At 36.2% G+C, this 22,224-nt stretch overlaps 1 protein-coding gene across 4 annotated transcripts in view; it reads left to right on the plus strand.

Annotated features, from left to right (window-relative positions):
• Map3k5 (mitogen-activated protein kinase kinase kinase 5) overlaps positions 1–22,224 on the plus strand; it is a 203,065-nt gene that overhangs the window by 89,899 nt on the left and 90,942 nt on the right. For all 4 annotated transcript variants that reach the window (XM_026391862.2, XM_026391861.2, XM_026391864.2 and 1 more), the window contains exon 8: positions 14,339–14,451. In XM_026391862.2, coding sequence (XP_026247647.1) covers positions 14,339–14,451 — 113 coding nt within the window. The remainder of the gene's footprint in view (positions 1–14,338; positions 14,452–22,224) is intronic.

Below are 22,224 nucleotides of genomic sequence, written 5' to 3' on the forward strand. Positions count from 1 at the left end.
ATTTAAATTCCTATAATTAATCCAAGTTAAGGTATGAAAAGTGCCTTTTTCATTTTTAGGTTGTTCAACTGTGATTTACATTTAGTCTATTAAAAGTTGTGCCTTTTATCATAAATTTAATATAGTTATTTTGTTTATTTTTTTTAAGGTGGGGTACTAGGGATTCATTTCAGGGGCACTTAATCACTGAGCCACATCCCCACCCTTTTTTTTTTTTTTTTTTTTGCATTTTATTTAGAGACAGGGGCTCACTGAGTTGCTTAGTGCCTTGCTGTAGCTGAGGCTGGCTTTGATTTCAAGATCCTCCTACCTCAGACTTCTGAGCCGCTGGGATGGTTGGTGTGTGCCACCACACCCAGCTGTTCAATGTGGTTTTAAATAAGAGCAATTACAGCTTGTGCCCCAAGCTGGTTAGAGGCCTTTGAGGCTGAGGTAGGAGAAACAGCAAGATGGTGGGGGCGGGGGAGGCATCCCAGAGGATAGCCAGTTTCTAAAGCCTGTGATGTAAACCAGGAGCCTTGATCTACATTCTAAAAGCAAAAGGCCATATACTTTCTTAACTGACAGACTTTAAAACAGGAGATGATCCATAGAAATATTACACCAACAGGCCTTAGAGGCTATAGAGGTTCTAATTTATTTTTCAACCTAATCTAAAAAGAAATAACCATGAAATGGTTTTGGTGAACTCATATGATTACCATGACTGACTTAGACCATTTTATTATGTGCAGTATTTGTTCATGTAGGTAGAAATAATAGTCAATCCCTTGACACTCAGAGATTTGTGTGTGTGTCATTAACTCCAGAGGCTTATAAGAACCTTGTCAAGTAGGCAAAGCTGATGTTTTTTCTTTCCACTGCTCTGTGATTAATAAAATCCTAAATCTAACTTCTTTAGTTGTTTTGACTACATGGTAGGCTCTCTTCCCTGGAGTTTACAGGAACAGCCATTTCTAGAAGTGTCCATACAGTTTTGTTGAAAAGGCACAGACTGTTGGGAGATTGTCACATGATAACCGTTGCCTTGATACTGGGAAAGAGTGACATCTTAGGCAAATTTTTAACCTTTGGGAAATCCAGTTTTCTTATTTAAAAACAGTAATACCTGCTTAGATGAGATGGAACACTGTTGACATCCTACAAGTACCAGACTAGCTAACTTCCATGAGTTTAAACAGTAAAGAACCCGTGGATCTCCTGAAACATGAAGTCTAGAAGTAGGACTGGCTCCAGCGCCTGGTAAGCAGCAGCATGAAAATATTAGCTCAGTGCCTGTCCCTCACCGTTACCGTGGTTACGCTGCCTCCTAGGTGGCTTTCTTAGGGTTGCCAGGTGGCTGTGGCCATTCCAGGATCAATCTCCAATGTCAAGGAAAAAGGAGGCTCTTTCCCTGCATCTTTATTTTAGGACTAAGAAAACATGCTCACCAAGAGTATCCCAGACATTCCTTCATACATTTAGGATTTCTGCATCAGCCCAGTGTTGCACAGGTCACCAGGAGGAAGGAGCAGGACACTAATCTCTTTGGGAGGGATGTGGGCTCTTTAGTGAGCATTAAATGAAGAAACATATGTTAAAATCCTGGAATCTAGTAGGCAGTTAGTGTTATATCCTTAGTGTATAATATGTATAAAATATCCTGTATTTCTTTACATATTGTTACATTTATGCTTGTTTGACATGAACATTGGTTATATTAAATTTCCCTTTTCCTAAAATATTCCTAAGAGTATTCTTTATCTTCTTTCTGGATCTGGCTAAATGTTTTAGCCAACAAGGGAGAATGTGTAGGTTGTGTGTAACTTTCACACAGACTGCGTTTGGATTTCATAAGCCAAGGCTGTTGTGGATCACGTGGGATGTGCAGTGCCTGCTTAAAGTCACTCTTGGTTCTGGAGAAGATGATGTTCTCATTCATAAGGGGAGATAGTCATTTTCAGAACTTTGAAAGGGAATTAGGTACCTGTACTGTATAATCATGTCTTTCCCATTATAATGCTGAAAAAGATCCATGGCTGGAAAATTAAAAGCAGTTAAGCAGCATTAAGATCTTCATTTTTCCACAGTAACTTGAGAAAGAGCAGAGAGCCTTGCCTTATCAACTAATTTTCTTTGACGTCAGTGATAGTGCTATTCAAACAGTAATGTGTGCCTAATAAAGATTTAGTTTTTACATTATTAATGGTGTTGGCTTTACTTTGGAAGAGTTATGTAACAAACCAATTGACATACAAAGAAAGATTGATGTCTATTTTCCATTTGCCAGATTAGCCCTCTTTTTTTCCTGCCATGACTTCAAGATAGCCTTTATCAGCATTGTCTCTATTTCCATTACCCTCCTACCTTCCCACCTCCAGCTTGATCTCACCATCATTTCATTGGCATTGTTTTTGTTTAGTTCTTTATTGTGTATATCAGATGAGTTTCCAGGTTTGGGTTGATTTTTTTATTTTTAGAACACAAAGCCTGAAGAGTTCTTTGTAGCTCAGCATGATGCCCAGCTTGCTGGTGTCCATATGTGTCCAGATGTCGATGGTTCCTAAGGGTCCAGGAGTTCTAGGATGACCTAGAGCTTTGGTAAAATGCAGTGTTTCCGCAGTTGCTTTGTAAACAAGTGTTTTGGGACAAAGGCCTCAAGCTTTGATTATGATTAATACCACTTTCAGCAGATGGCAGATTGGGTGACGACATGTTATATAGCATGACCAAGTCCAAGTCCAAGAATAATAATGTGTGATATGTCACCATGGAGGTACTAATTGTGGCTAGTGAATATTGAGCACCTAAGGAGAGCAACCAAGGCTTGCTCTATGCAGTTATGTTATCCAGGGAATGAGTAGAAAAACAGATGTTTGCCAGGTGTTATGATGAAAAGGAAGAAGAATATACTAGAAGAAGAGGAATTTCACTCAGTGACCCACAGTGATTGTTGCCAAATCTGGCTGAACATCAGAATGTCTAGGGAGGTTTTTCAACAATTGGAAATTCTTTGCCCATGAAGATTCTTCTTTAGCAGATCCATTTTGTTAAGTAGATTAATCATTATTGATGCATATGATTGTTCTTCTTTTGTTAAATAGTGGATTTTCCCCCACATTTTCCTGTTACTCCCTCCCTTTATCTTAAAATTTTATTCTTCTTCATATCTTCAAAGATTAGGTCTAAACCCCTAGCCCCAACCCTTCCTCCCCTTCAGAGCTCTCCCAAGTGGGTCTCTTCCCATCTTTCCAACCTTCTGAATATGGGTTTGCATTTTAATTTGAAACAATTGGGGCAGTTATTGGAAGGGTATGTGTAGACTGGTCATAAATATATGAAAACTATTCACTTAAGGGGTTTTAAATAAGGACAAGTTAAAATCCTGAACTTTTTGTTTTTGTTATTATTTTTAAAGAGATGAGAGTGTTTTGTCTTGGGCCCAGTGTAAAAGTCACTTTTCTACACTGATGTTGAGAATATAAATTGTCCAGATCTTTCTGGATAGAAATTTGGCATTATGCATCAAGAGTTTTGGAATAATTCATGTTCTTTGATTAGTTGTGTCATTTTTAAACTATCCTTAAAGAAATAACTGATATGGGAACAAGGGTATGTTTGTAACGTTCACTACATTAAATTTTATGGTAACAAAAAATTAGAGGAAACCTAAATGTTTCACAGAAGGGAAATTGTTAAACAATGGGTAACATCTCCTTAAGACAGAATATAATTCATTCAAAATTGTAGGGTTGGTTTTTTGGATTTTTGCTTTGTTTTGATGGTGGTAGTAAAAATATACATAACTTACAATTTGCCATTGTAACCCTTTGTAAAAAAATATTTTTTTTCATTGTCAATGGACCTGTATTTATTTATTCTACATTCTGTCTCTGAGTTTGACTCTTGCAGGTACCTCATTTAAGAGATGCTTGTTTTGTGATTTCTTATTTTACTTTCAAAGTTCATGTTTATTGTAGTTTATGTCAGCATTTCATTCCTTTTAAAGGCTGAATAATATTTCACCATATGCACATACCACATTTTGTGTATCCATTCATTCATCAGCAGGAATGTGGGTTGTTCCCAACTCTTTTATACTGTAAGTACTACTTCTGTCAATACTCCTTGTACAAATATCTCTTTCAGATCCTGCTTTCATTTATTTATGGCATATTCCCAGAAGAAATTTAAGGCTTTGAAAAATGTTTCAAGTAACAAATTAAAGAACATTGCAAAACTAGCATAATTCTTTTTGTAGGAAGAATTTATGTGCACTGCAAAAGGAATGGAAGAAGAATTTGGGTTTTTTTAAGTTTTCTTCCAGAATTTTCTATTATAATAATCCTCCTCCAGATTAGGTCAGCAAGGTGATTTGGTACTCGTTTTCTGCACATGCTGTCCTGCTTTGCCTCTTAGTTATTTTATGAGTGATAATTTCCCAGTTATCCCTAGAGCTGTGAAGCATCATGAAATTCTAATTTAATTATTTGTTTCCCACTGAAAGAATCACAGCTGTTATATCACAAATGAGCAAAAATGACAGCTAAAAAGAAAGAACTTGAATTCAGTATCTTGAGTTCAGATGGTCTTTAGCTAGAAATAATCAATTCAAGAATATTTCTTTTATATCTGAGCCCAGATGCAAAAAAGTGAGCTAAGTCTTTATTCTGAACACTTCTTTACTCACTTCACTACTAAGGACTTATTGCTTTTAATGCTCAACAATCAGGTGAGAAAGTGCAATGATACAGTAGCTTTTGAAAAAAAAATCTATTACCTCGAAAGTTTCATTCATTTAAAATATAATAATAAATCACATTTAATACAAGAAGTATTACATTTCAAATGTAATAATGAATCAAAGAATGAAAAATGTTTTCTCCCTTTCAACAAATATTTTGTACAGAAGTAGAAAAACATCAGGAGTGAAGCTGGTCATGGTGGCACATGCCACTTGTGGCCCAGAGGCTGAGCTAAGGCAGGAGAATTGCAAATTCAAAGCCAGCCTCAGCAACTTAAAACCCGAAGCAACTTAGTGAGATCCTGTCTCAAAATTATAAAGGGCTGGAGGTGTATCTCAGTGATTAAGTGCCCTTGGGTTAAATTCCCTAGGACTCCCTTCCCTAAAAAAATCAGGAGTGGAATTAACTTTAACTTTGCTATTCTCTTAAAATGTGGATGTAAGGTTCCTTTCCTAAGATTTATTTCTTTAATGAAGTTTTCTCTAATTTAACATTATTCACGTCTAATAATTTTATTTCTCTATATTTATAGATAGTTTTATACTATTAACTATTTATAGATTTCCATATGTATAGACTTATATGTTGTTCATGTTAATTTATCTTCTTGCTAGTTATATTATAAAAATCCCCCCCCCCACCACCATACTGAGGATTAACCCCAGAGGAGCGTTATTTATTTACTTATTTATTTATATTTTGAAACTGGTTCTAAGCTACCAAGGCTGGTCTTAAATTTGTGGTCCCCTACCTCAGCCTCCCAAGTAGCTGGAATTACAGACATGAGCCACCACAGCCATCTAAATTAGGAAATTTTTAAAAAATGTTTTTTTTTTTAAATTTGCTCTAATTAGTGGTACATGACAGTAGAATGCATTGTGACACATTGTACACAAATGGAACATAACTTCTCATTCCTCTGGCTGTATATGGTGCCCAGTCACACCAGTAGTGTAATCATACATGTATGTAATAATGTCTGTTTCTACCATCCTTCCCCTTCCCACAGTCCCTCCCCTTCCATCGCTCCCCTCTGCACAATCCAAAGTTCCTTTATTCCCCACCTCCCCAATATGGATCAGAATCTGCTTATCAGAGAAAATACCTGGCCTTTGGTTTTTTTTTTTTTTTTATTTGCTTATTTCACTTAGCATGATATTCTCCAGTTCCATCCATTTACCTGCAAATGCCATAATTTCATGCTTTAGGCCGAATCACATTCCATTGTGTATATGTACCACATTTTCTTTATCCATTCATCTGTTGAAGGGTATTTAGATTTGTTTCATAGTTTAACTATTGTGAACTGATCTGCTATAAACATTGATGTGGCTGTGTCACTGCAGTAAACTGATTCTAAGTCTTTTGGGTATAAACCAAGGAGTGGGATAGCTGGATCAAATGTTGGTTCCAGGTTTTCTGAGGAATCTCCATACTGCTTTCGAGGGTTGTTGCACTAACTTGCAGTCCCACCAGTAATGTATGGGTGTGCCTTTTCCCCCACATCCTCGCCAGCACTTATTATTGCTTATATTCTTGATAATTGCCATTTTGACTGGAATGAGATGAAATATTTTTAGAGTAGCTTTGATTTGCATTACTCTAATTGCTAGAAATGATGAACATTTTTTCATGTTTGTTGATCAATTGTGTTTGTTCTTCTGTGAAATGTCTATTGAGTTCCTTAACCCATTTATTGTTTGGGTTACTTGTTTTTTGGTGTTAAGTTTTTTGAGTTCTTTATATATCCTAGAGATTAATGTTGTATCTCTGGTGCATGTGGTAAAGATTTTCTCCCATTCTTTAGGCTGTCTTTATGTTATTGATTGTTTCCTTTGCTGAAAAACTTTTTAGTTTGAGTCCATCAAATTAAAAATTTTTGATTCTTAATTTTACTTCTTGTGCTTTAGGAGTCTTGTTAAAAAATTCGTATTTAATGCAATTTCTATTAAAATTCCAATGACATTCTTTATGGAAGTAGAAAAATCAATCATGAAATTTATCTGGAAAAATAAGACACCCAGAATAGCCAAAGCAATCCTTAGCAAGAAGAGTGAAGCAGGAGCCATCACATTACAAAACCTTAAACTACACTAAAGAGCTGCAGCAACAAAAACAGCATGGTATTGGCACCAAAACAAACATGTAGATCTATGGTATAAAATAGAAGACACAGAGACAAACCCACATAAATACAGTTATCTCATACTAGACAAAGGTGCCAAAAACATATATTGGAGAAAAAATAGCCTGTTCAACAAATGGTGCTGGGAAAACTGGAAATCCAGATGTAGCAAAATGAAATTAAACCTGTATCTATCACCCTGCACAAAAATCAACTTAGAGTGGATCAAAGACTTATGCACCAGAACTTTTAATATGCTGGCAGCTGATTTTCCTAGTTTTGCCCTGTCTGTAAACATCTTATACCTTTATTTTCTTTTATTCTGCTAAAGATGTCATTTCATTGCCTTCTAACTTCCATAGTTTGCATTGCCAAGTCAACTAGTAATTTTATTGCTCCTTGGAAGGCAAAATATATTTTTTCCTGGTTAATTCTAGTTTATTCTCTGAAGTCGGGTATGGTGGCACACTGTCATCCCAGCTACTCAGCAGGCTGAGGTGGGAGGATGACTTGAGGACACAATATCTAGAACAGCCTGGGCAACATAGTGAGACCCTGTGTCTCAAAAAAAATTTTTTTTTCTTTGTGTTTTCTGTGTCAGCACTAGAATGTGAATGTTTTATCTTATCCTGCTTGAGTTTTGTTCAACTTCTTGAATCTGGGGGTTGATGTTTTTTATCAGTTTGAGAATATTTTATCCCTATCTTCAAATACTTCTTGTGGCACAGATTCTTTCTTTTCTTTTCTTCTGGGGCTACAGGAATACATATGTTAGATTATTTAACGAGGTCCCCATATGTCCCCTCGGCTCTGTTGTGGGTTGTTTCTCCCTCTGCTTCCGTTTTAATATTTCTATTAACATGTTTTTCAGTTTTACCCAAAGTATCTTCTCTTCTGTTTAGTCTGCTGTTAAACCCATACAGTAAGTTTTATTTTCAGGTATGATTTTAGTCAGCTTTTCCGCTGCTATGACTAAAAGACACAATAAGAACAATTTTGGAGGAGGAAAAGTTTATTTGGGGGCTCGTGGTTTCAGAGGTCTCAGTCCATAGACAGCCAGCTCCATTCCTTGGGGCTTGAGGTGTGACAGAACATCATGGTGGAAGAGTATGGTGGAGGAGAGCAGGTCAAGAAGCAGAGAAACCAGTAAGCAGAGAGAGCTCTGCTCATCTAGGGGAAAAAAATGTGTATATATATATATCCAGTGACCCACCTCTTGTAGCCATACCCTACCTGCCTTCAGTTACCAACCCCTACCAGAGGATTAACACACTGATTGGGTTAAGGCTCTCATAACCTAATCATTTCTCCTCTAAGCCTTCAAACATTGTTTCACACATAAGCTTTTGGGGGACACCTCACATCCAAACCACAACAGGTATAATATATTTTAGTTCTAGATTATTTGATTTTTTTTTAACAATTCCAATTTCATTTAAGTTGCTTTTTTTTTAATCCATTTTGTTTCTCTCTTTCTCCATTTTTTTTTTTTTACCGTATTTCTTTTTTGGGGAAGGGGGTTACTGGGGATCGAACCCAACAATGCATTCATTACCTCTACGTTACATCCCCAGCCCTTTTTATTTTGAGACAGGGTCTTGCTTATTTGCTGCGGCTGGCCTCAAACTTGCTGTCTTCTTGTTTCAGCCTCCCAAGTGACTGAGATGACAGGTGTGTGCCACTACACCCCACTTTCCTCACCATATTTCTAATCATTCTTTTAAAGTTCTTCTCTCCAAACCCGACATCTAAATTATCAAACAGTCACCTTTTCCCACCTGTATTGCTCTTGTTCATGGGTCACATTTCCCCGGCTCTTTGCACATCTCCTCATTCTTTGTTGTATACCAGACATTTTGTATTTCAGAATTATTGAGACTGAGGATGATTTTTTTATTTTCTCTCACAGAGGCCATCCTTTCCTCTGATAACCAGATAGGCTAAGAAGTGGTTTACCTCAACACACGCAGTTTGGCTTGAGTCTGGGTTTCAATTTTAGTTGACTCAGTCTATCTCAGTTTTGTACCTATTTCTTGGTTGTGACCCTCTTTGGCTTTTGGCTGAGAGTTCAGTGGGTCTGTTATCTCCTGATCTCTGAAATACCATGGGAGATTTCATGCCTGCCTTTTGGGGTTTTGTTCTTTATTCTCACATATCCCTTAGATCCAAATTTTGGTAAATTCCCTAAAAGGGAGAACTTTTATAGGTATTTTGCAGCCTCCTCTACCTAATGGACTTTTCTCTTGAGCACTGTCAGACATGGGGAGGCTTCACCTTGCCATCCCAGCCTTACTCCACCACCAGCCTCTTATTCAACCCAGCATTCAACATGTGTCTCCTGGAGAGAACCGGAACCACAGGGCAGAGGCTCCTCCAGTTAAAAACCCCTGCATTTGTCAAGAAATCCACTAGTCCCTCATTTTCCTGATAGACAGAGTTACTCTGCCTCTGCCAGGGCTGAGTCTAATCTTTAGTCAGAACCAGCTAATGCAGCATGGCCAGCAGCAAGGCTTCTCATCTTGGAAGGGCATGTCCCCCTCTAGAGTTTTATTTCGATGATTTTGTTGTTGTTTCCATAGATCTTCAAAGTCTATAAAAATATGTTTTTGGTATGTATCCCCCTGCCCAGTTGTTCTGGCAGGACTGATAGCTTCCGTGTAGAAGCCAATACTACCTCATACCAGGAACAACAAGTTTTCCTCTCCACGTTCACTCTTCTTCTACAGTACAGAAGTCTACTTAGCTTTCCAACATTTAGAATATACTCTACTCCATATTACCCTGTATATTATTATTGGAAATTTAGACTTATTTTTTTTGTCTTGTAACAGATATCTCTGTAATTAAATTTCTGATTATGTAGTTAGTGCTTTTTCTTGGTACAAATTGGTAAATGTATAATTTCTGTGCCAACAGATATGCATAGTTGCTTTTTTTTTTTAAACTTTAGGTTTTTTTTCTTCCATTGGGTCTTTTTAGTTATACATAGCATTAGGATTCATGTTGACACAATTATAAAAGCATGAAATATAGTTTGCTCTAATTCAATCCCCAGTGCTTCCTGTTTTCCTCCCCTCCTCCCTCTCACTCTTCCCTTCCTTCTACTCTGCTGATCTTTCCGCCATTTACTTTTAGTTTTTTTTTTTTAATAGTCAGTGTCTTGTGAATATACATGATAGTGAGATTCATTCTGGTATGTTCATATATATGCATAGGGAAGGAAGGTCACATTCATTCTGCTGTTCTTCCTTATCCTGTCTCTTCTTCCTACCCCTCAGTTCCCTTCATCTACTCCACTGATCTTTCTTCTATTTTGATGGAACCCCCCCCAACACATATCTTTTTCCCTTTCTACATTCTTCTTTGTCTCCCTCCTGCCCCCACCCTTATTTTGGACTTATTTCTGCAAACCAGAGAAAACATTTGACTTTTAGCTGAGTCTGGCTTATTTCGTTTGGCCTGATGGTCTCCATTTACCAGCAAATGCCATCAAGTCATTCTTCTTCTTCTTTTTTTAAAAAAATTATTTTTTAGTTGTAGATGACACAATACATTTATTTTATTTTTATGTGGTGCTGAGGATCTAATCCAGGGCCCCACACTCGCTGGGCAAGCACTCTACCGCTGAGTCACAACTCCAGCCCCAAAGTCATTCTTCTTTATGGCCGAGTTCTTCTTTATGGCTGAGTTCTTCTTTATGGCTTCATTGTGCATATTTACCACATTTTCTTTATCAAGCAAGGGAAAAAAATCACCTCCAACATCCCAAAACATTTCAACCATTGACTCTTTTGATCCCATAGTGGAAGAGATGTCAGAGAAGTAATTTGCAAAGTTCATAGTTAAAATTCTAGGTTTTGATATTGGCAAATATCTGTTAAGAAATACCGTACTTTCACAGTTTGTAAGAACTCCCACTTTTCCTTTGTGACATATTAGTGATATATGATGAGATTTTACTTCTTCAGTAATAAGCCTATATGCTATTTTAATCTCTGGGAAATGCAGGAAATGTTAAGATTTTTTCCTCAGTATTCAGGTTGCTGTCATGAGGTGATGTAAGCCCTAGAAAAATAATAATGTTATTGGTATTCACATTTTTAATTAAATGAAAATATACATTGTTTATAGTAGCAGAAAAATAAACATAAGCTCAAATATTCCTTTTGGTTTGTTTGGACACATAGGAAATACTCAGTTAATATTTGTTTTTTTAAAATATATTTTTAATTTTTTACATGACAGTAGAGCATATTTTGAAATATCATACATACATAGAATAGGTATAACTTTTTCCATTTAGGGTCCGATTATTGTGGTTGTACATGACATGGAGTTACATTAGTCTTACATTCATGTATGAGGATAGGACAGATATGTGCAATTTATTTTACTGTCTTTCCTGTTCCAATCCCCCCTCCCTTCACTTCATTCCCCTTTGTCTAGTCCAATGAACTTATAATCTTCCTCTCCCTTGTTGTGGGTTAGCATCTGCATATCACAGAGAACATTCTGTCTTTGTTGTTTTGGGACTGGCTTATTTCACTTAGCATGATATTCTCCAGTTCCATCCATTTACTAGCAAATGCCATAATTTCATTGTGTATATATACCACATTTTCTTTATCCATTCATCTGTTGAAGAGAACCTAGATTGGTTCAATAAATTGGCTGTTGTGAATTGAGCTGCTTTAAACATTGAAGTGGCTGCATCACTGTAGTATGCTGATTTTAAATCCTTTGGATTTAAATCAAGGAATGGGATAACAGAGTCAAATGTTGGTTCCATTCCAAGTTTTCTCAGGAATTTCCATACTGCTTTCCAAAATGGTTGCACCAATTTGCAGTCCAACCAACAATGTATAAGTGTACCTTTTCCCCCACATTCTCTCCAATATTTATTGTTGCTTATATTCCTGGTAATTTCTGTTCTGACTGGCGTGAGATGGAATCTCAGTGTAGTTTTGATCTCCCATGCTCTTGAATAGGAAGAATTAATATTGTTAAAATGGTCATATTACCATTTTAAGTGCTATACAGATTGAATGCAATTCCTATTAAAATTTCAATAACTTTCTTCATAGAAATACAAAAAGCAGTCAGTCGCAAAATTCATTTGGAAAAACAGGAGGCCCAGAATAGCCAAAGAAATACTTAGCAAGAAAAATGATGCAGGAGGTATCACAATAGTGGAACTTAAATTATATTCAGAGCAAGAGTAATAAAAATGGCATGATATTGGCCCCAAAACAGACATGAAGACCAGTGGAACAGATTAGAAGACACAGAGTCACACCCACATAAATACAGTTAACTCATCCTAGACAAAGGCACCATAAACATACATTGGAGAAAAGATAGCCTCTTCAACAAATGTTGCTGGGAGAACTGGAAATCCACATGTAGAAGAATGAAATTGAACCTCTATCTCTTCCCTTGCACAAAACTCAACTTAAAATGGATCAAGGGCTTAGACATTAGGCCAGAGACTCTGCACCTGCTAGAAGAAAATGTAGGCCCAACTCTCCACCATGTCAGTTTGGGAAGCAACTTCTTCAATAAAACTCCTAAAGCACAAGAAGTAAAATCAGGAGTCAGTAAATGGGACGGTATCAAACTGAAAAGGTTCTTCACAGAAAGAAAACAATCAAGATAATGAACAGAGACCCTACAGAATGGGAGGAAATCTTTGCCACCAGCACCTCAGACAGAGCATTAATCTCCAGGATATACAAAGAACTCAGAAAACTTAACACCAAAAAACAAATACCCTAATCAATAAATGGGCTAAGGAACCAGGCACTTCACAGATGAAATCTCTAGCAATATCTCTAGAAATGCAGATCAAAACTACACTGAGATTCCATCTCAGTAAATATTTGTTGATGTGCATAGTTTGCTTTTTGAATCTTCCTTTCTATATCTTTAAGAGTAATATTTTATATTCTTTGTTTCAGGGAAAGCAAAAATTTGTTGAAAATATTGTGTATCTTCATACGAATTAAACAAAAAAATATAACTTCTGTCTTCTCCTAAATTCATTTTTGTTGGAACTCAACCTCTGAACAGAGACCAAGTTAAGACTTAAAAAAAATCAAAAGATTTTTAAGTCATATCTCTCCTTGATATGACTTTGAATGTCAGCAGTCTGGCACATACTTTTTCCATTTTAAGATGGAAACAGTTATACTTCTAAAAAGATAAACATACTTTTTCATCACCTGTAGTGATGCAGTTGGAATTTTTTTTTTCATATTCCACAGGTACAAAACTATCGGAACCAACTAGTTAAGATGAATATTTGTTTGACTTTGGTTTCCATTTAGAGATGTTTGTTCAACTTAACCCATTAAGCCCCAAGTTTTCAATTCTGTTAACATAATAAATATTCACATGTTTATTGGCATGAAAATTGAGACCCTTAAAAGAGGCCCTGCATCTTCAATATTCAGAAAAATATATTTCATCATCTTTTTGTTGATGTTTAACTTATTTTAAAATATGGGAAGTGTTAAGTATATTTTAAAAAGCCAATAATATTATGCATCCTATTGTGCCTACCATCATATTTGCTATTTCTGCCTTTCATTTACACAGGGATGCTTTGAGTCGGGATAGCCTCTCTGTTGGAATTATAATGTATTTCTCTTACATAATCTGTTTTTGGATCTTCAAATGGTCACTTATTAGAAATTTAGTCTTTGTATTTTCCTCACTATGATTTTTCTTTAAATAAAGATTTCATTTTTTTATGCATTTGTCTCAGATGGACTCTAGTAGTCACTGGGATATTTATTTTCATTTTCTTCTCTGCGGGCCCATTTGAAATAATATCGAATATCATTGCCTGTTTAATGATTTATGTGTGGAAGCCCTTGAATGGCTCCTAGGAAGTGTTACCTTGAAAATACAGTGCATATTCAAACACTGAAGTCCTTTCAGATGCTGAAGTGTTTTCAAAGGTTGATATTCTGTTTCATGCATATTCAGAAATGGGTTCTGATACTCTTTGAGCCAAAATTAGTATGCAGAGGCACAATCTCTGATTTTCTTATTTCTTCCTGTAATTGACATTTTTTTTGTTACTTCAATGTCACTCTTGTCCTTCCAGTATGTTCTCCAGATGACCCACTTCCATGCTGTGTCTTTTTAAAGTATGTTTAGGGGTTTCATTTTTTTTAACCTTATTTTTTGTATATTTGTGCATTTCTAGTAGACAGTTGAGATTATTTTTTTTTTAAAGCCTGGGGTCACTAGGTTGAGGGTATATTAAGTAGGGGAATGAAACAGGGATGGGGACAAGGATATGCAGTTACTTAAGCATTTAATCCTAATAGCACACTGGACTCTGGGGTGAAGGCCAGTGGAATATTTTTGCCCAGGCACTGGAGTTATGCAAACAGAAGTCATTGCTCACCCACGGTTTCATGATTGAGAAAGTAAACTTGTACATTTGGTCTTTTTTTTTTTTTTTTTTTTTTCCTTTTAGGTTCAAAAAGGCATTTGAATCTGAGCCAACACTACAGTCAGGAATTAATTACGCGGTCCTTCTCCTAGCAGCTGGGCACCAGTTTGAATCTTCCTTTGAGCTTCGGAAAGTTGGTAATTACAGCTTGATATTTTACGTGGAAATCAAGAAACTAGACCTAAACTTGGTACAAGGAAACAGAATCATGAGTGGATAAATTCTTTTGCTATCTCATCTGACTTCCTGGGGGAAAAAGATTTATTATATCTCCTTGCTTCAAATTTCATACTATGGTATGAATTCTGATGAATTCTGCTATTAGAATATAGTTCAGGTTTTAGTTTATTTTACTTGTTTCCAAAAGCCCCTGTTTAACATTTATTGTTCTCGCTTAAACCAATATTGATGATATTAGTTGGGGGCCCTGCATTCAGCCACCGACTCCCAAATAAGGTAAATGTTTTGTGGAACATCAGTTTCCTATTTAAGATTGTGTTTTCCCAGAGCTTCTTAAAATAAAAATGAAAATCATACCTCTATTTCCTTTTTCTGTTTTTTTTAACACACCCATCCCTGTGGCTTCATGGATGTTGGTAGTGGAACCTCCAAAGTTCCTGGAACAGGTCAAGTAGATGGCAGTCTTGGCAGTGACTGGTCTTAGAGTCCGTCTCTGAATTGTCATCATGATAAAGTGTGCATTTGTCTCTTATCTGTAGACGGCGTCCCATCTGCTGACCTGTTTTTGGAATCTGAATAAGGGTATTTTGCTGGGTGTGGTGGCATATGCCTGTAATTCCGGCAGCTCCGGAGGCTGAGGCAGGAGATCACAAGTTCAAAGCCAGCCTCAGCATCTTAGCAAGGCCCTAGGCAACTCAGTGAGACCCTGTCTTAAAATAAAAAGGATAACAAAACAAAACAAAACCCACACCAGGCTGGGGATGTAGCTCAGTGGTTAGGCACCCTGGGTTCAATTTCTAGTATCAAAAAACAAAAACAAAACAAAAAATTAGGTTGTCTTTGTAGATAAATTTTGAGTGATTTTTCTTCGTTTTTGACTTTGACTTTTTTAAAAAGATTTTTGGATGCTAGAATACCATCTGTGGTAATCAGATTTTGTTCTCTTGAGTGTCTGACTACCCTCTTTCCATAATAACTCTTGGAGGAGTTATTATTACAGACATAGAAGTCTTTGGCTTTAGTTTTCAGAAAGGAAAAAAAATTGATCTTAATAAAGCTATGCATTGTAGAAAAAATTTTCCTTTAAAGTTTTAAACTGGGGAATGTTCTAATTTTCTTTAAAGAAAAATGAGTCCTGGGCTTTTAAATATTATTTGGGAAGCATTTATAAGATATTCTTATGTAATGTTCTGGGAAATTTTTGCAGGAAGATAAAGTTTGAGTATAGTAGTAATGTTTTTTAGAGAAAGAGTGAGAGAGAGAATCTTTTTTTTTTTTTTTTTTTTGTAGATATACACAACACAATGCCTTTATTTTTATGTGGTGCTGAGAATCGAACCCAGGTCGTGCCCGTGCTAGACGAGCACCCTACCGCTGAGCCATAATCCCAGCCCAAGTAATAATTTTTTTAAGTCTCAATCTAAAAGAATGAAAAAATAACTTATTACTACTAGACTGCAGTGGTATTAAAGGCAGAAAGCTCTATTTTAAATATTTTTTTCATTGGTAAATGAAATCAGAGAAAATATATTACAACTTGTGCTTTTCAGAAATTAGAGTAAAATATTGTATTTAAGATTTATTTTAGATCTCTAGCCAAAAACCCTTTTATGTTAATAATTTTTATTGCTCTGTTCTTAGAATTCAAAGTGAAGTTTGGTCAAAGAGTAAATTCTCATAGGATTTGACATTGGTTTTTACATTTGTAGGTAAAGCAGTTAATACTTGCTTGAAAAATATACATTCTAAGTCTCATTTTGAAGTGGAGTAAAAAATAAGACAGTCAGCAATCCAAGGTTTAAGGAATTGTAACATAAAATTGCAAAGTAAACATAACTTTTTAAAACTCATAACACATGTTGAATAAGTATTTGAAAATATATGAAGTTGGATTTAAAATTTTTGAAATTTTACAGCATGCACAGATTTAAGATATGACTTTATGATGAATTTTTAGCTACTGTAAGAATTTAGCTTAATAAAAACTATGTTTTAGCCTTCTATAATACTGTGCTATATACCTAAATGGGGTATGCCATTCAATAATGAAAAAAGTAGTTCATTAGCATAGTTCTTTTCAATCGTAAATTAATGCCAATTAAAATAGGTTGATTTTTATATATTAAGATTAAATGGGTTTTCAAGGTGGTGGGTTAAATAAGTTAGTGGGACAATATTATAATGATATTAATAACATAATGAAAATAAAACTAATGACATATTTAGTGTATTTTAAAGATATATGGTTGCATTTTTTTATTAAACACTCTAATCAAATTTTTCAGTAATTTATGGTCTTCTTCCATTCTTTCTGTTGGTCACTTCCTATACTCAAATTAGTCTGAGTTAGCTGGGTGGGGTGGTATACACCTGTAATCCTAGCAGCTCAGGAGTGTGAGGCAGAAGGGTCACAAGTTCAAGGCCAGCCTCAGCAACTTAGATAGACCCTGCCTCAAAATAAAAAATAAGAAAGACCTAGGGATTGTAGCTCCGTGATACAGCCCCCTGGGTTCAATCCCCAATACCACCAAACAAATTAGTTCAAATTACTGAAAAATTAATCAGATTTTCCTTTATGAAATCCCTTCTTTAACAGCTTTTTGAAATTTTGTTGTATTTACAAAGGGAAAACTATTAAAAATTAAAATGTCATAAGATGAGCACTGAATCTGAAGCTTTCTAAACATATATCTTAAGTTTAAAATCTCAAATGTAAGAAGTTATTCTCAAGTGTTATGATATGTTGCCTAATATCTCTATTGGTCCATTTTCTGTTACTATAACAACATACTTGAGGCTGGGTATTTTGTAAAGAAATGATGTCTGTTTAGCTCACAGTTTTGGAGGCTGAAAGTCCAAGATTGGGTGGTGCCAATGATTTCATTTTTATTGTAGGACCCCTTGGTTATAATACATCATGGTGGATGTCATTATGGTAGGAGCACCTGTAAGAGGGAGGGATCACAGGAAAGCAAGAGAGACAGGAAGCCAGAGTGTGATTCCAGGATCAGGCTTATTTTTATTTAGCAACTCATTCTCATGAGATCTAATGAACATCCTACGCAGACTACCTTGATCTTTTCTGAGGACAGTGAGGACGGCATCTCCCATGACCTACTCCCTCCCCCTAGGCTCCACCTCTTCAAGTTTCCACCACCTCCCAGCATCCCTGCACTGCAGACTAAGCTGCCAGCTCATGCACCTTTGGAAGACGCCCTCAAACTGTGTCCAGACCATAGCAGACTCTTCATTCTAGTTGTGTTTGCTTAAGGTTATGACTAACTGCCTCTGGGTCTATTTTACTTTTCCAGTTTTGGAAGAGTCATGGATGTTTAGACTATTGAAAACTAGGATTTAAAAGTGCAGAACCACATCTTGCATCTTTTTTTCTTTTTGGGCTTTATAAGCCTTAAAATTAATATTCAAACTTTTAGCTAAATAAAAGGTGATTCTCTCTCGTCTTCTGTGGAATTTTTCAACTATGAGACATTTTATGGGAGAGGGTCAGAATTATAGGTTTGGGTCCCCAGCAGCAATATGATGTGGTAAAAGAACACGGTTTGGAATTGAGACAAACCATCATTTGAATCTCATTTTCATGAGCATTAAAAAATTATTGAATATAAAATTTATATTACCAAATATAAAAATGAGTCTGTAAGATAACCCAGAAAAAAAATAATCAAAACAAAACCAAAAACTGTCACCAACCACAAAGTAGAGGGGAGCCACCTTCTCAGAAAACTGGAAATTGTAAGGGAAGAATTAACTACTTTCCCTTCCTTTTTAGGAGATACTATAGATTATGCACTCAATGCCACACATCTCTTCTTAAAGCATGCTGCATAACAAATGTATTCTTCAGGAGAATGCATTCTTCAAATAAACAAAAGAATTTGAAAGAGGGATAAAGTTGATAAAGAAAGTGATGTTACAATAATTGATTCTGGCAAGGATGGTCAATTAGAACTACAACCCTTAAGTGAAAGTGTTTATCTAAAAAGAAATATTTACTGATACCAAAGATAACTCAGAGATTGCTTATTAGTCACAAAGGAACAAATGTGTCTGTACAATGGAGGGATCAAGCTTGATAGTGACCCAAACTCATAGCACTACTTGAAATGATTATTATTACTTGTGGGGCAGCCAGACATGTGCCTGCTGATATGATAAGCTACACAAAATCTCTTGTGAAATATTCCCTCTCCCCGTCCCCTTCTCCCTCTCTTTTGGTACCAGGGATTGAACCTATGGACACTTAACCACTGAGCCACATCCCTCGCCCTTTTAAAAATTTTTTTATTTAGAAAAGGGTCTCCTTAAGTTGCTTAGGGCCTTACTAAATTGCTGAGGCTGGCTTTGAACTTGCAATCCTCCCACCTCAGCCTCCTGAGCCACTGGGGTTGTGAAATATTCTCAACAAAAATGTTTAATGGCTAAAAAAAAGAAGAAGTTTAACGGGAATCTTAAGATCTAAATCCACTTAGTAGAAATTGCAAGATCCAAAGAAGTTACACACACCATGAAGTGCTACCAGACAGATCTAGAATATGAGAGTATTCGACTGGACAGTACCCCTGCTATTTTCAAAAAGTCAGTGTCATGAAAAAAATGGACTGATTAATTATCTAAAAAGATAGTTAGAAACACTAAAACCCAAATACAGTTAAATGATCTTTTATTGGGTTGTGGTTTAGGGGGAAAAAAAACCTGCAGGAGGCATTTGGGGAGCAATTAGGGAACTTGTCAGGATTAAGTAATAGATACTATTAGGGAATTATTATTTTTATTAGAGGCAGTAATGGAATAAGATAGGAGCAATTGTTAGGTATCTTGTGATGTTTATAAATGAAATGTCAAGATGTCTTCGATTTAATTTGTAGTGGTTCAGCAAAAATATTCAGGGAGGTAAAACAATAGCAAATGTGAACAATTAAAAATATTCGTTATAATCTGTATATATATTTTGTTCTCTTTTTGACGTGCTAGATAGTGAACCCAAGGCCTTGAGCATGCTAAGCAAGTGCTCTACCACTGATATACGCTCCCAGTTCCTCACATTAGCATATTTTCTACTTTAATGTCTGATTAAACTTCTTTGTAATGGAAAGTTAAAATGAAAATATTCTAATCCTTCTTTTTATGAGTTGTGTGACCTTAGATAAGTTGCAAAACCTCTCTGGGCTTGGTTTTCCTTGTTGCAAAAGGGAGATATGCTCTGGCTTCATTGTGTTGTGGACGGGAAGAATTAACATCTTCGACTTGAAAAAAATTAAAGATTATTGTCCTAGTGAACTTTTTGTTGCTGTGATCAAAATACCTGAGAAGAACAACTTAGAGGATGAAAGGTTTTGTTTGGCTTCTGGTTTCAAAGGATTCAATCCATGGTCACCTGTCTCCAAGGCAGAAATATGGTGAACACGCATGGCAGAGGAAAGGTGCTCAGCTCATGGTATCTAGGGAGCAGCCAAAGAGAGACAGAGACAGAGAAAGGGAGGGGTCGGGAGAAGATCAACTCTTCCATGGCATGCCACAGCGACCCTCTTCCTCCAACCAGGTCCCATCTCCCAGCAGTCCATCCAGCCATCAGTGATTAATCCCCTGATGAGGTCAGACCCCCTCATGATCCATCACTTCTCAGAAACCCCACCTTTGAACCTTGCTGCATGGGGGACCACGCTTTCCACATGAGACTGGGGATGTTCCAGACCCAAACCATAACAGTTATTTTGTCTTAAGTATGTTTTTCTAGGAGGTAAAATTATGACTCTCAGGAAATATAAAATAGACACATGTGAAAGATTTTATTTAACCCAGTGTTTTAGTCAGCTTTGTGTCATTGTGACCAAAAGACCTGATGAGCAAGAAAAGACATTTTGGCTCACAATTTCAGAAGTTTAACCATGGTCAGCCGATTCTATAGGTCTGGACCCAGTGGAGGAAAGATGCTCAAAGCATGGCAGGGTCAGGAAGCTCCACTGTCTAGGGACAGAATATATAAACCCCAGAGTTATACCCATGGTTACCTACTTCCTCCAGCCACACCCTGCCTGTCTACAGTTAGCATCCAGTTAACCCACCAAAGGGATTAATCCACTGTTTGTTACAGCTCCCCTAATCTACTCATCTCACCTCTGAACATGAGCCTTGTATCTACACTATAACACCCAGTTTATGTGGAAACCAATAAGAGTAGATATCCAGTTCAAAGAGCTTTTAAGAAATTAAGGTATTCACAAATGACCAACAAATAAATGAAAAAAATATTCAACATCATTAGCAATTAGGGAAATGTAAATCAAAACTACACTGAGATTTCATCTCGCACCAGTCAGAATGGTAGCCATCAAGAATACAATAATGATAAATGCTGGAGAGGATATGGAGAAAAAAACACTTTTACACTGTTGGTGGGATTGTAAATTAGTATATTCTACTGGAAATCAGTATGGAGGTTCTCAAAAAACTAGGCATGAAACCACCATGTGACTCAGCTATACCACTCCTTGGCATTTACCCTGAAGAATCAAGAGTCCTCTTACTACAGCAATACATGTATACCCATGTTTATAGCAGCACAAATAACAATAGCCAAACTATTGTTTGGGACCAGCCTAGGTGTCCATCAATGGATAAATGGATAAAAATGACGTGCTATATATATACAAGAGAGTTTTATTCAGCCATAAAGAAAAATGAAATGTCATTTGCCAGAAAATGGGTGAAACTAGAGACAATTATGTTAATAAAAATAAGCCAAACTCAGAAGGTCAAGGGTCATATGTTTCTCTCATATGTAGAACCTAGAGAGGAAAAAGTAAAAGAAAGGTGTGGGAGGGGGCTGGGATATAGCTCAGTTGGTAGAGTACTTACCTAACATGCACAAGGACCTGAGTTCAAATCCCCAGCACCACAAAAAAATAAATAAATAAAAGAGAGAGAAAGAAAAAAAAAAGAGAAAGAAAAAAAAGGTATGGGTTGAGCTCATGAAAATTGAAGTGAGATCAGTATAGGAAAGGGATCAGAGGTGGGAGGGGCGGGGGAAAGGGGGGAAGTACTGGGGAATTGGCCAAATTATTCTGTTATATTATGTATTGTATAGATGTATGAATATATAACAACAGATTTCATTATTATGTAAAACTGTAATGCACCAATTAAAAATTGGCAAAAAAAGAAGTTAATGTATTAAAAAATAAATTAGCAAAGAAATGTTAGGATAAGATTTCTGAGTTTAATTTTTTTTAAAAGCTGGTTTATATCCAACAGGCCATAAATCTTAGGGAGTATCTATTTCACTAGACAGAAATTATTTGCATCTGTACTGGACAGAAACCTACAAATTAACAAGTTCTTTAAGTCTGGGAAGTAGTAAAGTGACTAGCTGCACTTTGCCTCGACTGTACGTGAGTGATCTGTGCCCCCATATGGAGATTGAAATGACATGCCCTACTTTTTTGCCCTAGTCCCAAATCTCAGTAATTTTTATCTTTGTTGTATTGTATACTAGTGGCATTGAACAAATCTATAAGGACATATTCTTTTTCAGCAACAAATGCTTTTAAAATGCATGTGCAAACTTCTCAAGAAGCGATTTCTTTATATAAAGAACAAAGTTGGAGGACTCACATTACCTGCTTTCAAGCCATGATAGAAAGTTACAGTAACAATACAGTTATCTGTCAGTCTATAACTTTATAAGAGTATAATTAGTGTTTTTATATATA

This window comes from Urocitellus parryii, chromosome 8 (assembly GCF_045843805.1).
Source record: "Urocitellus parryii isolate mUroPar1 chromosome 8, mUroPar1.hap1, whole genome shotgun sequence".
Taxonomy (NCBI): domain Eukaryota; kingdom Metazoa; phylum Chordata; class Mammalia; order Rodentia; family Sciuridae; genus Urocitellus; species Urocitellus parryii.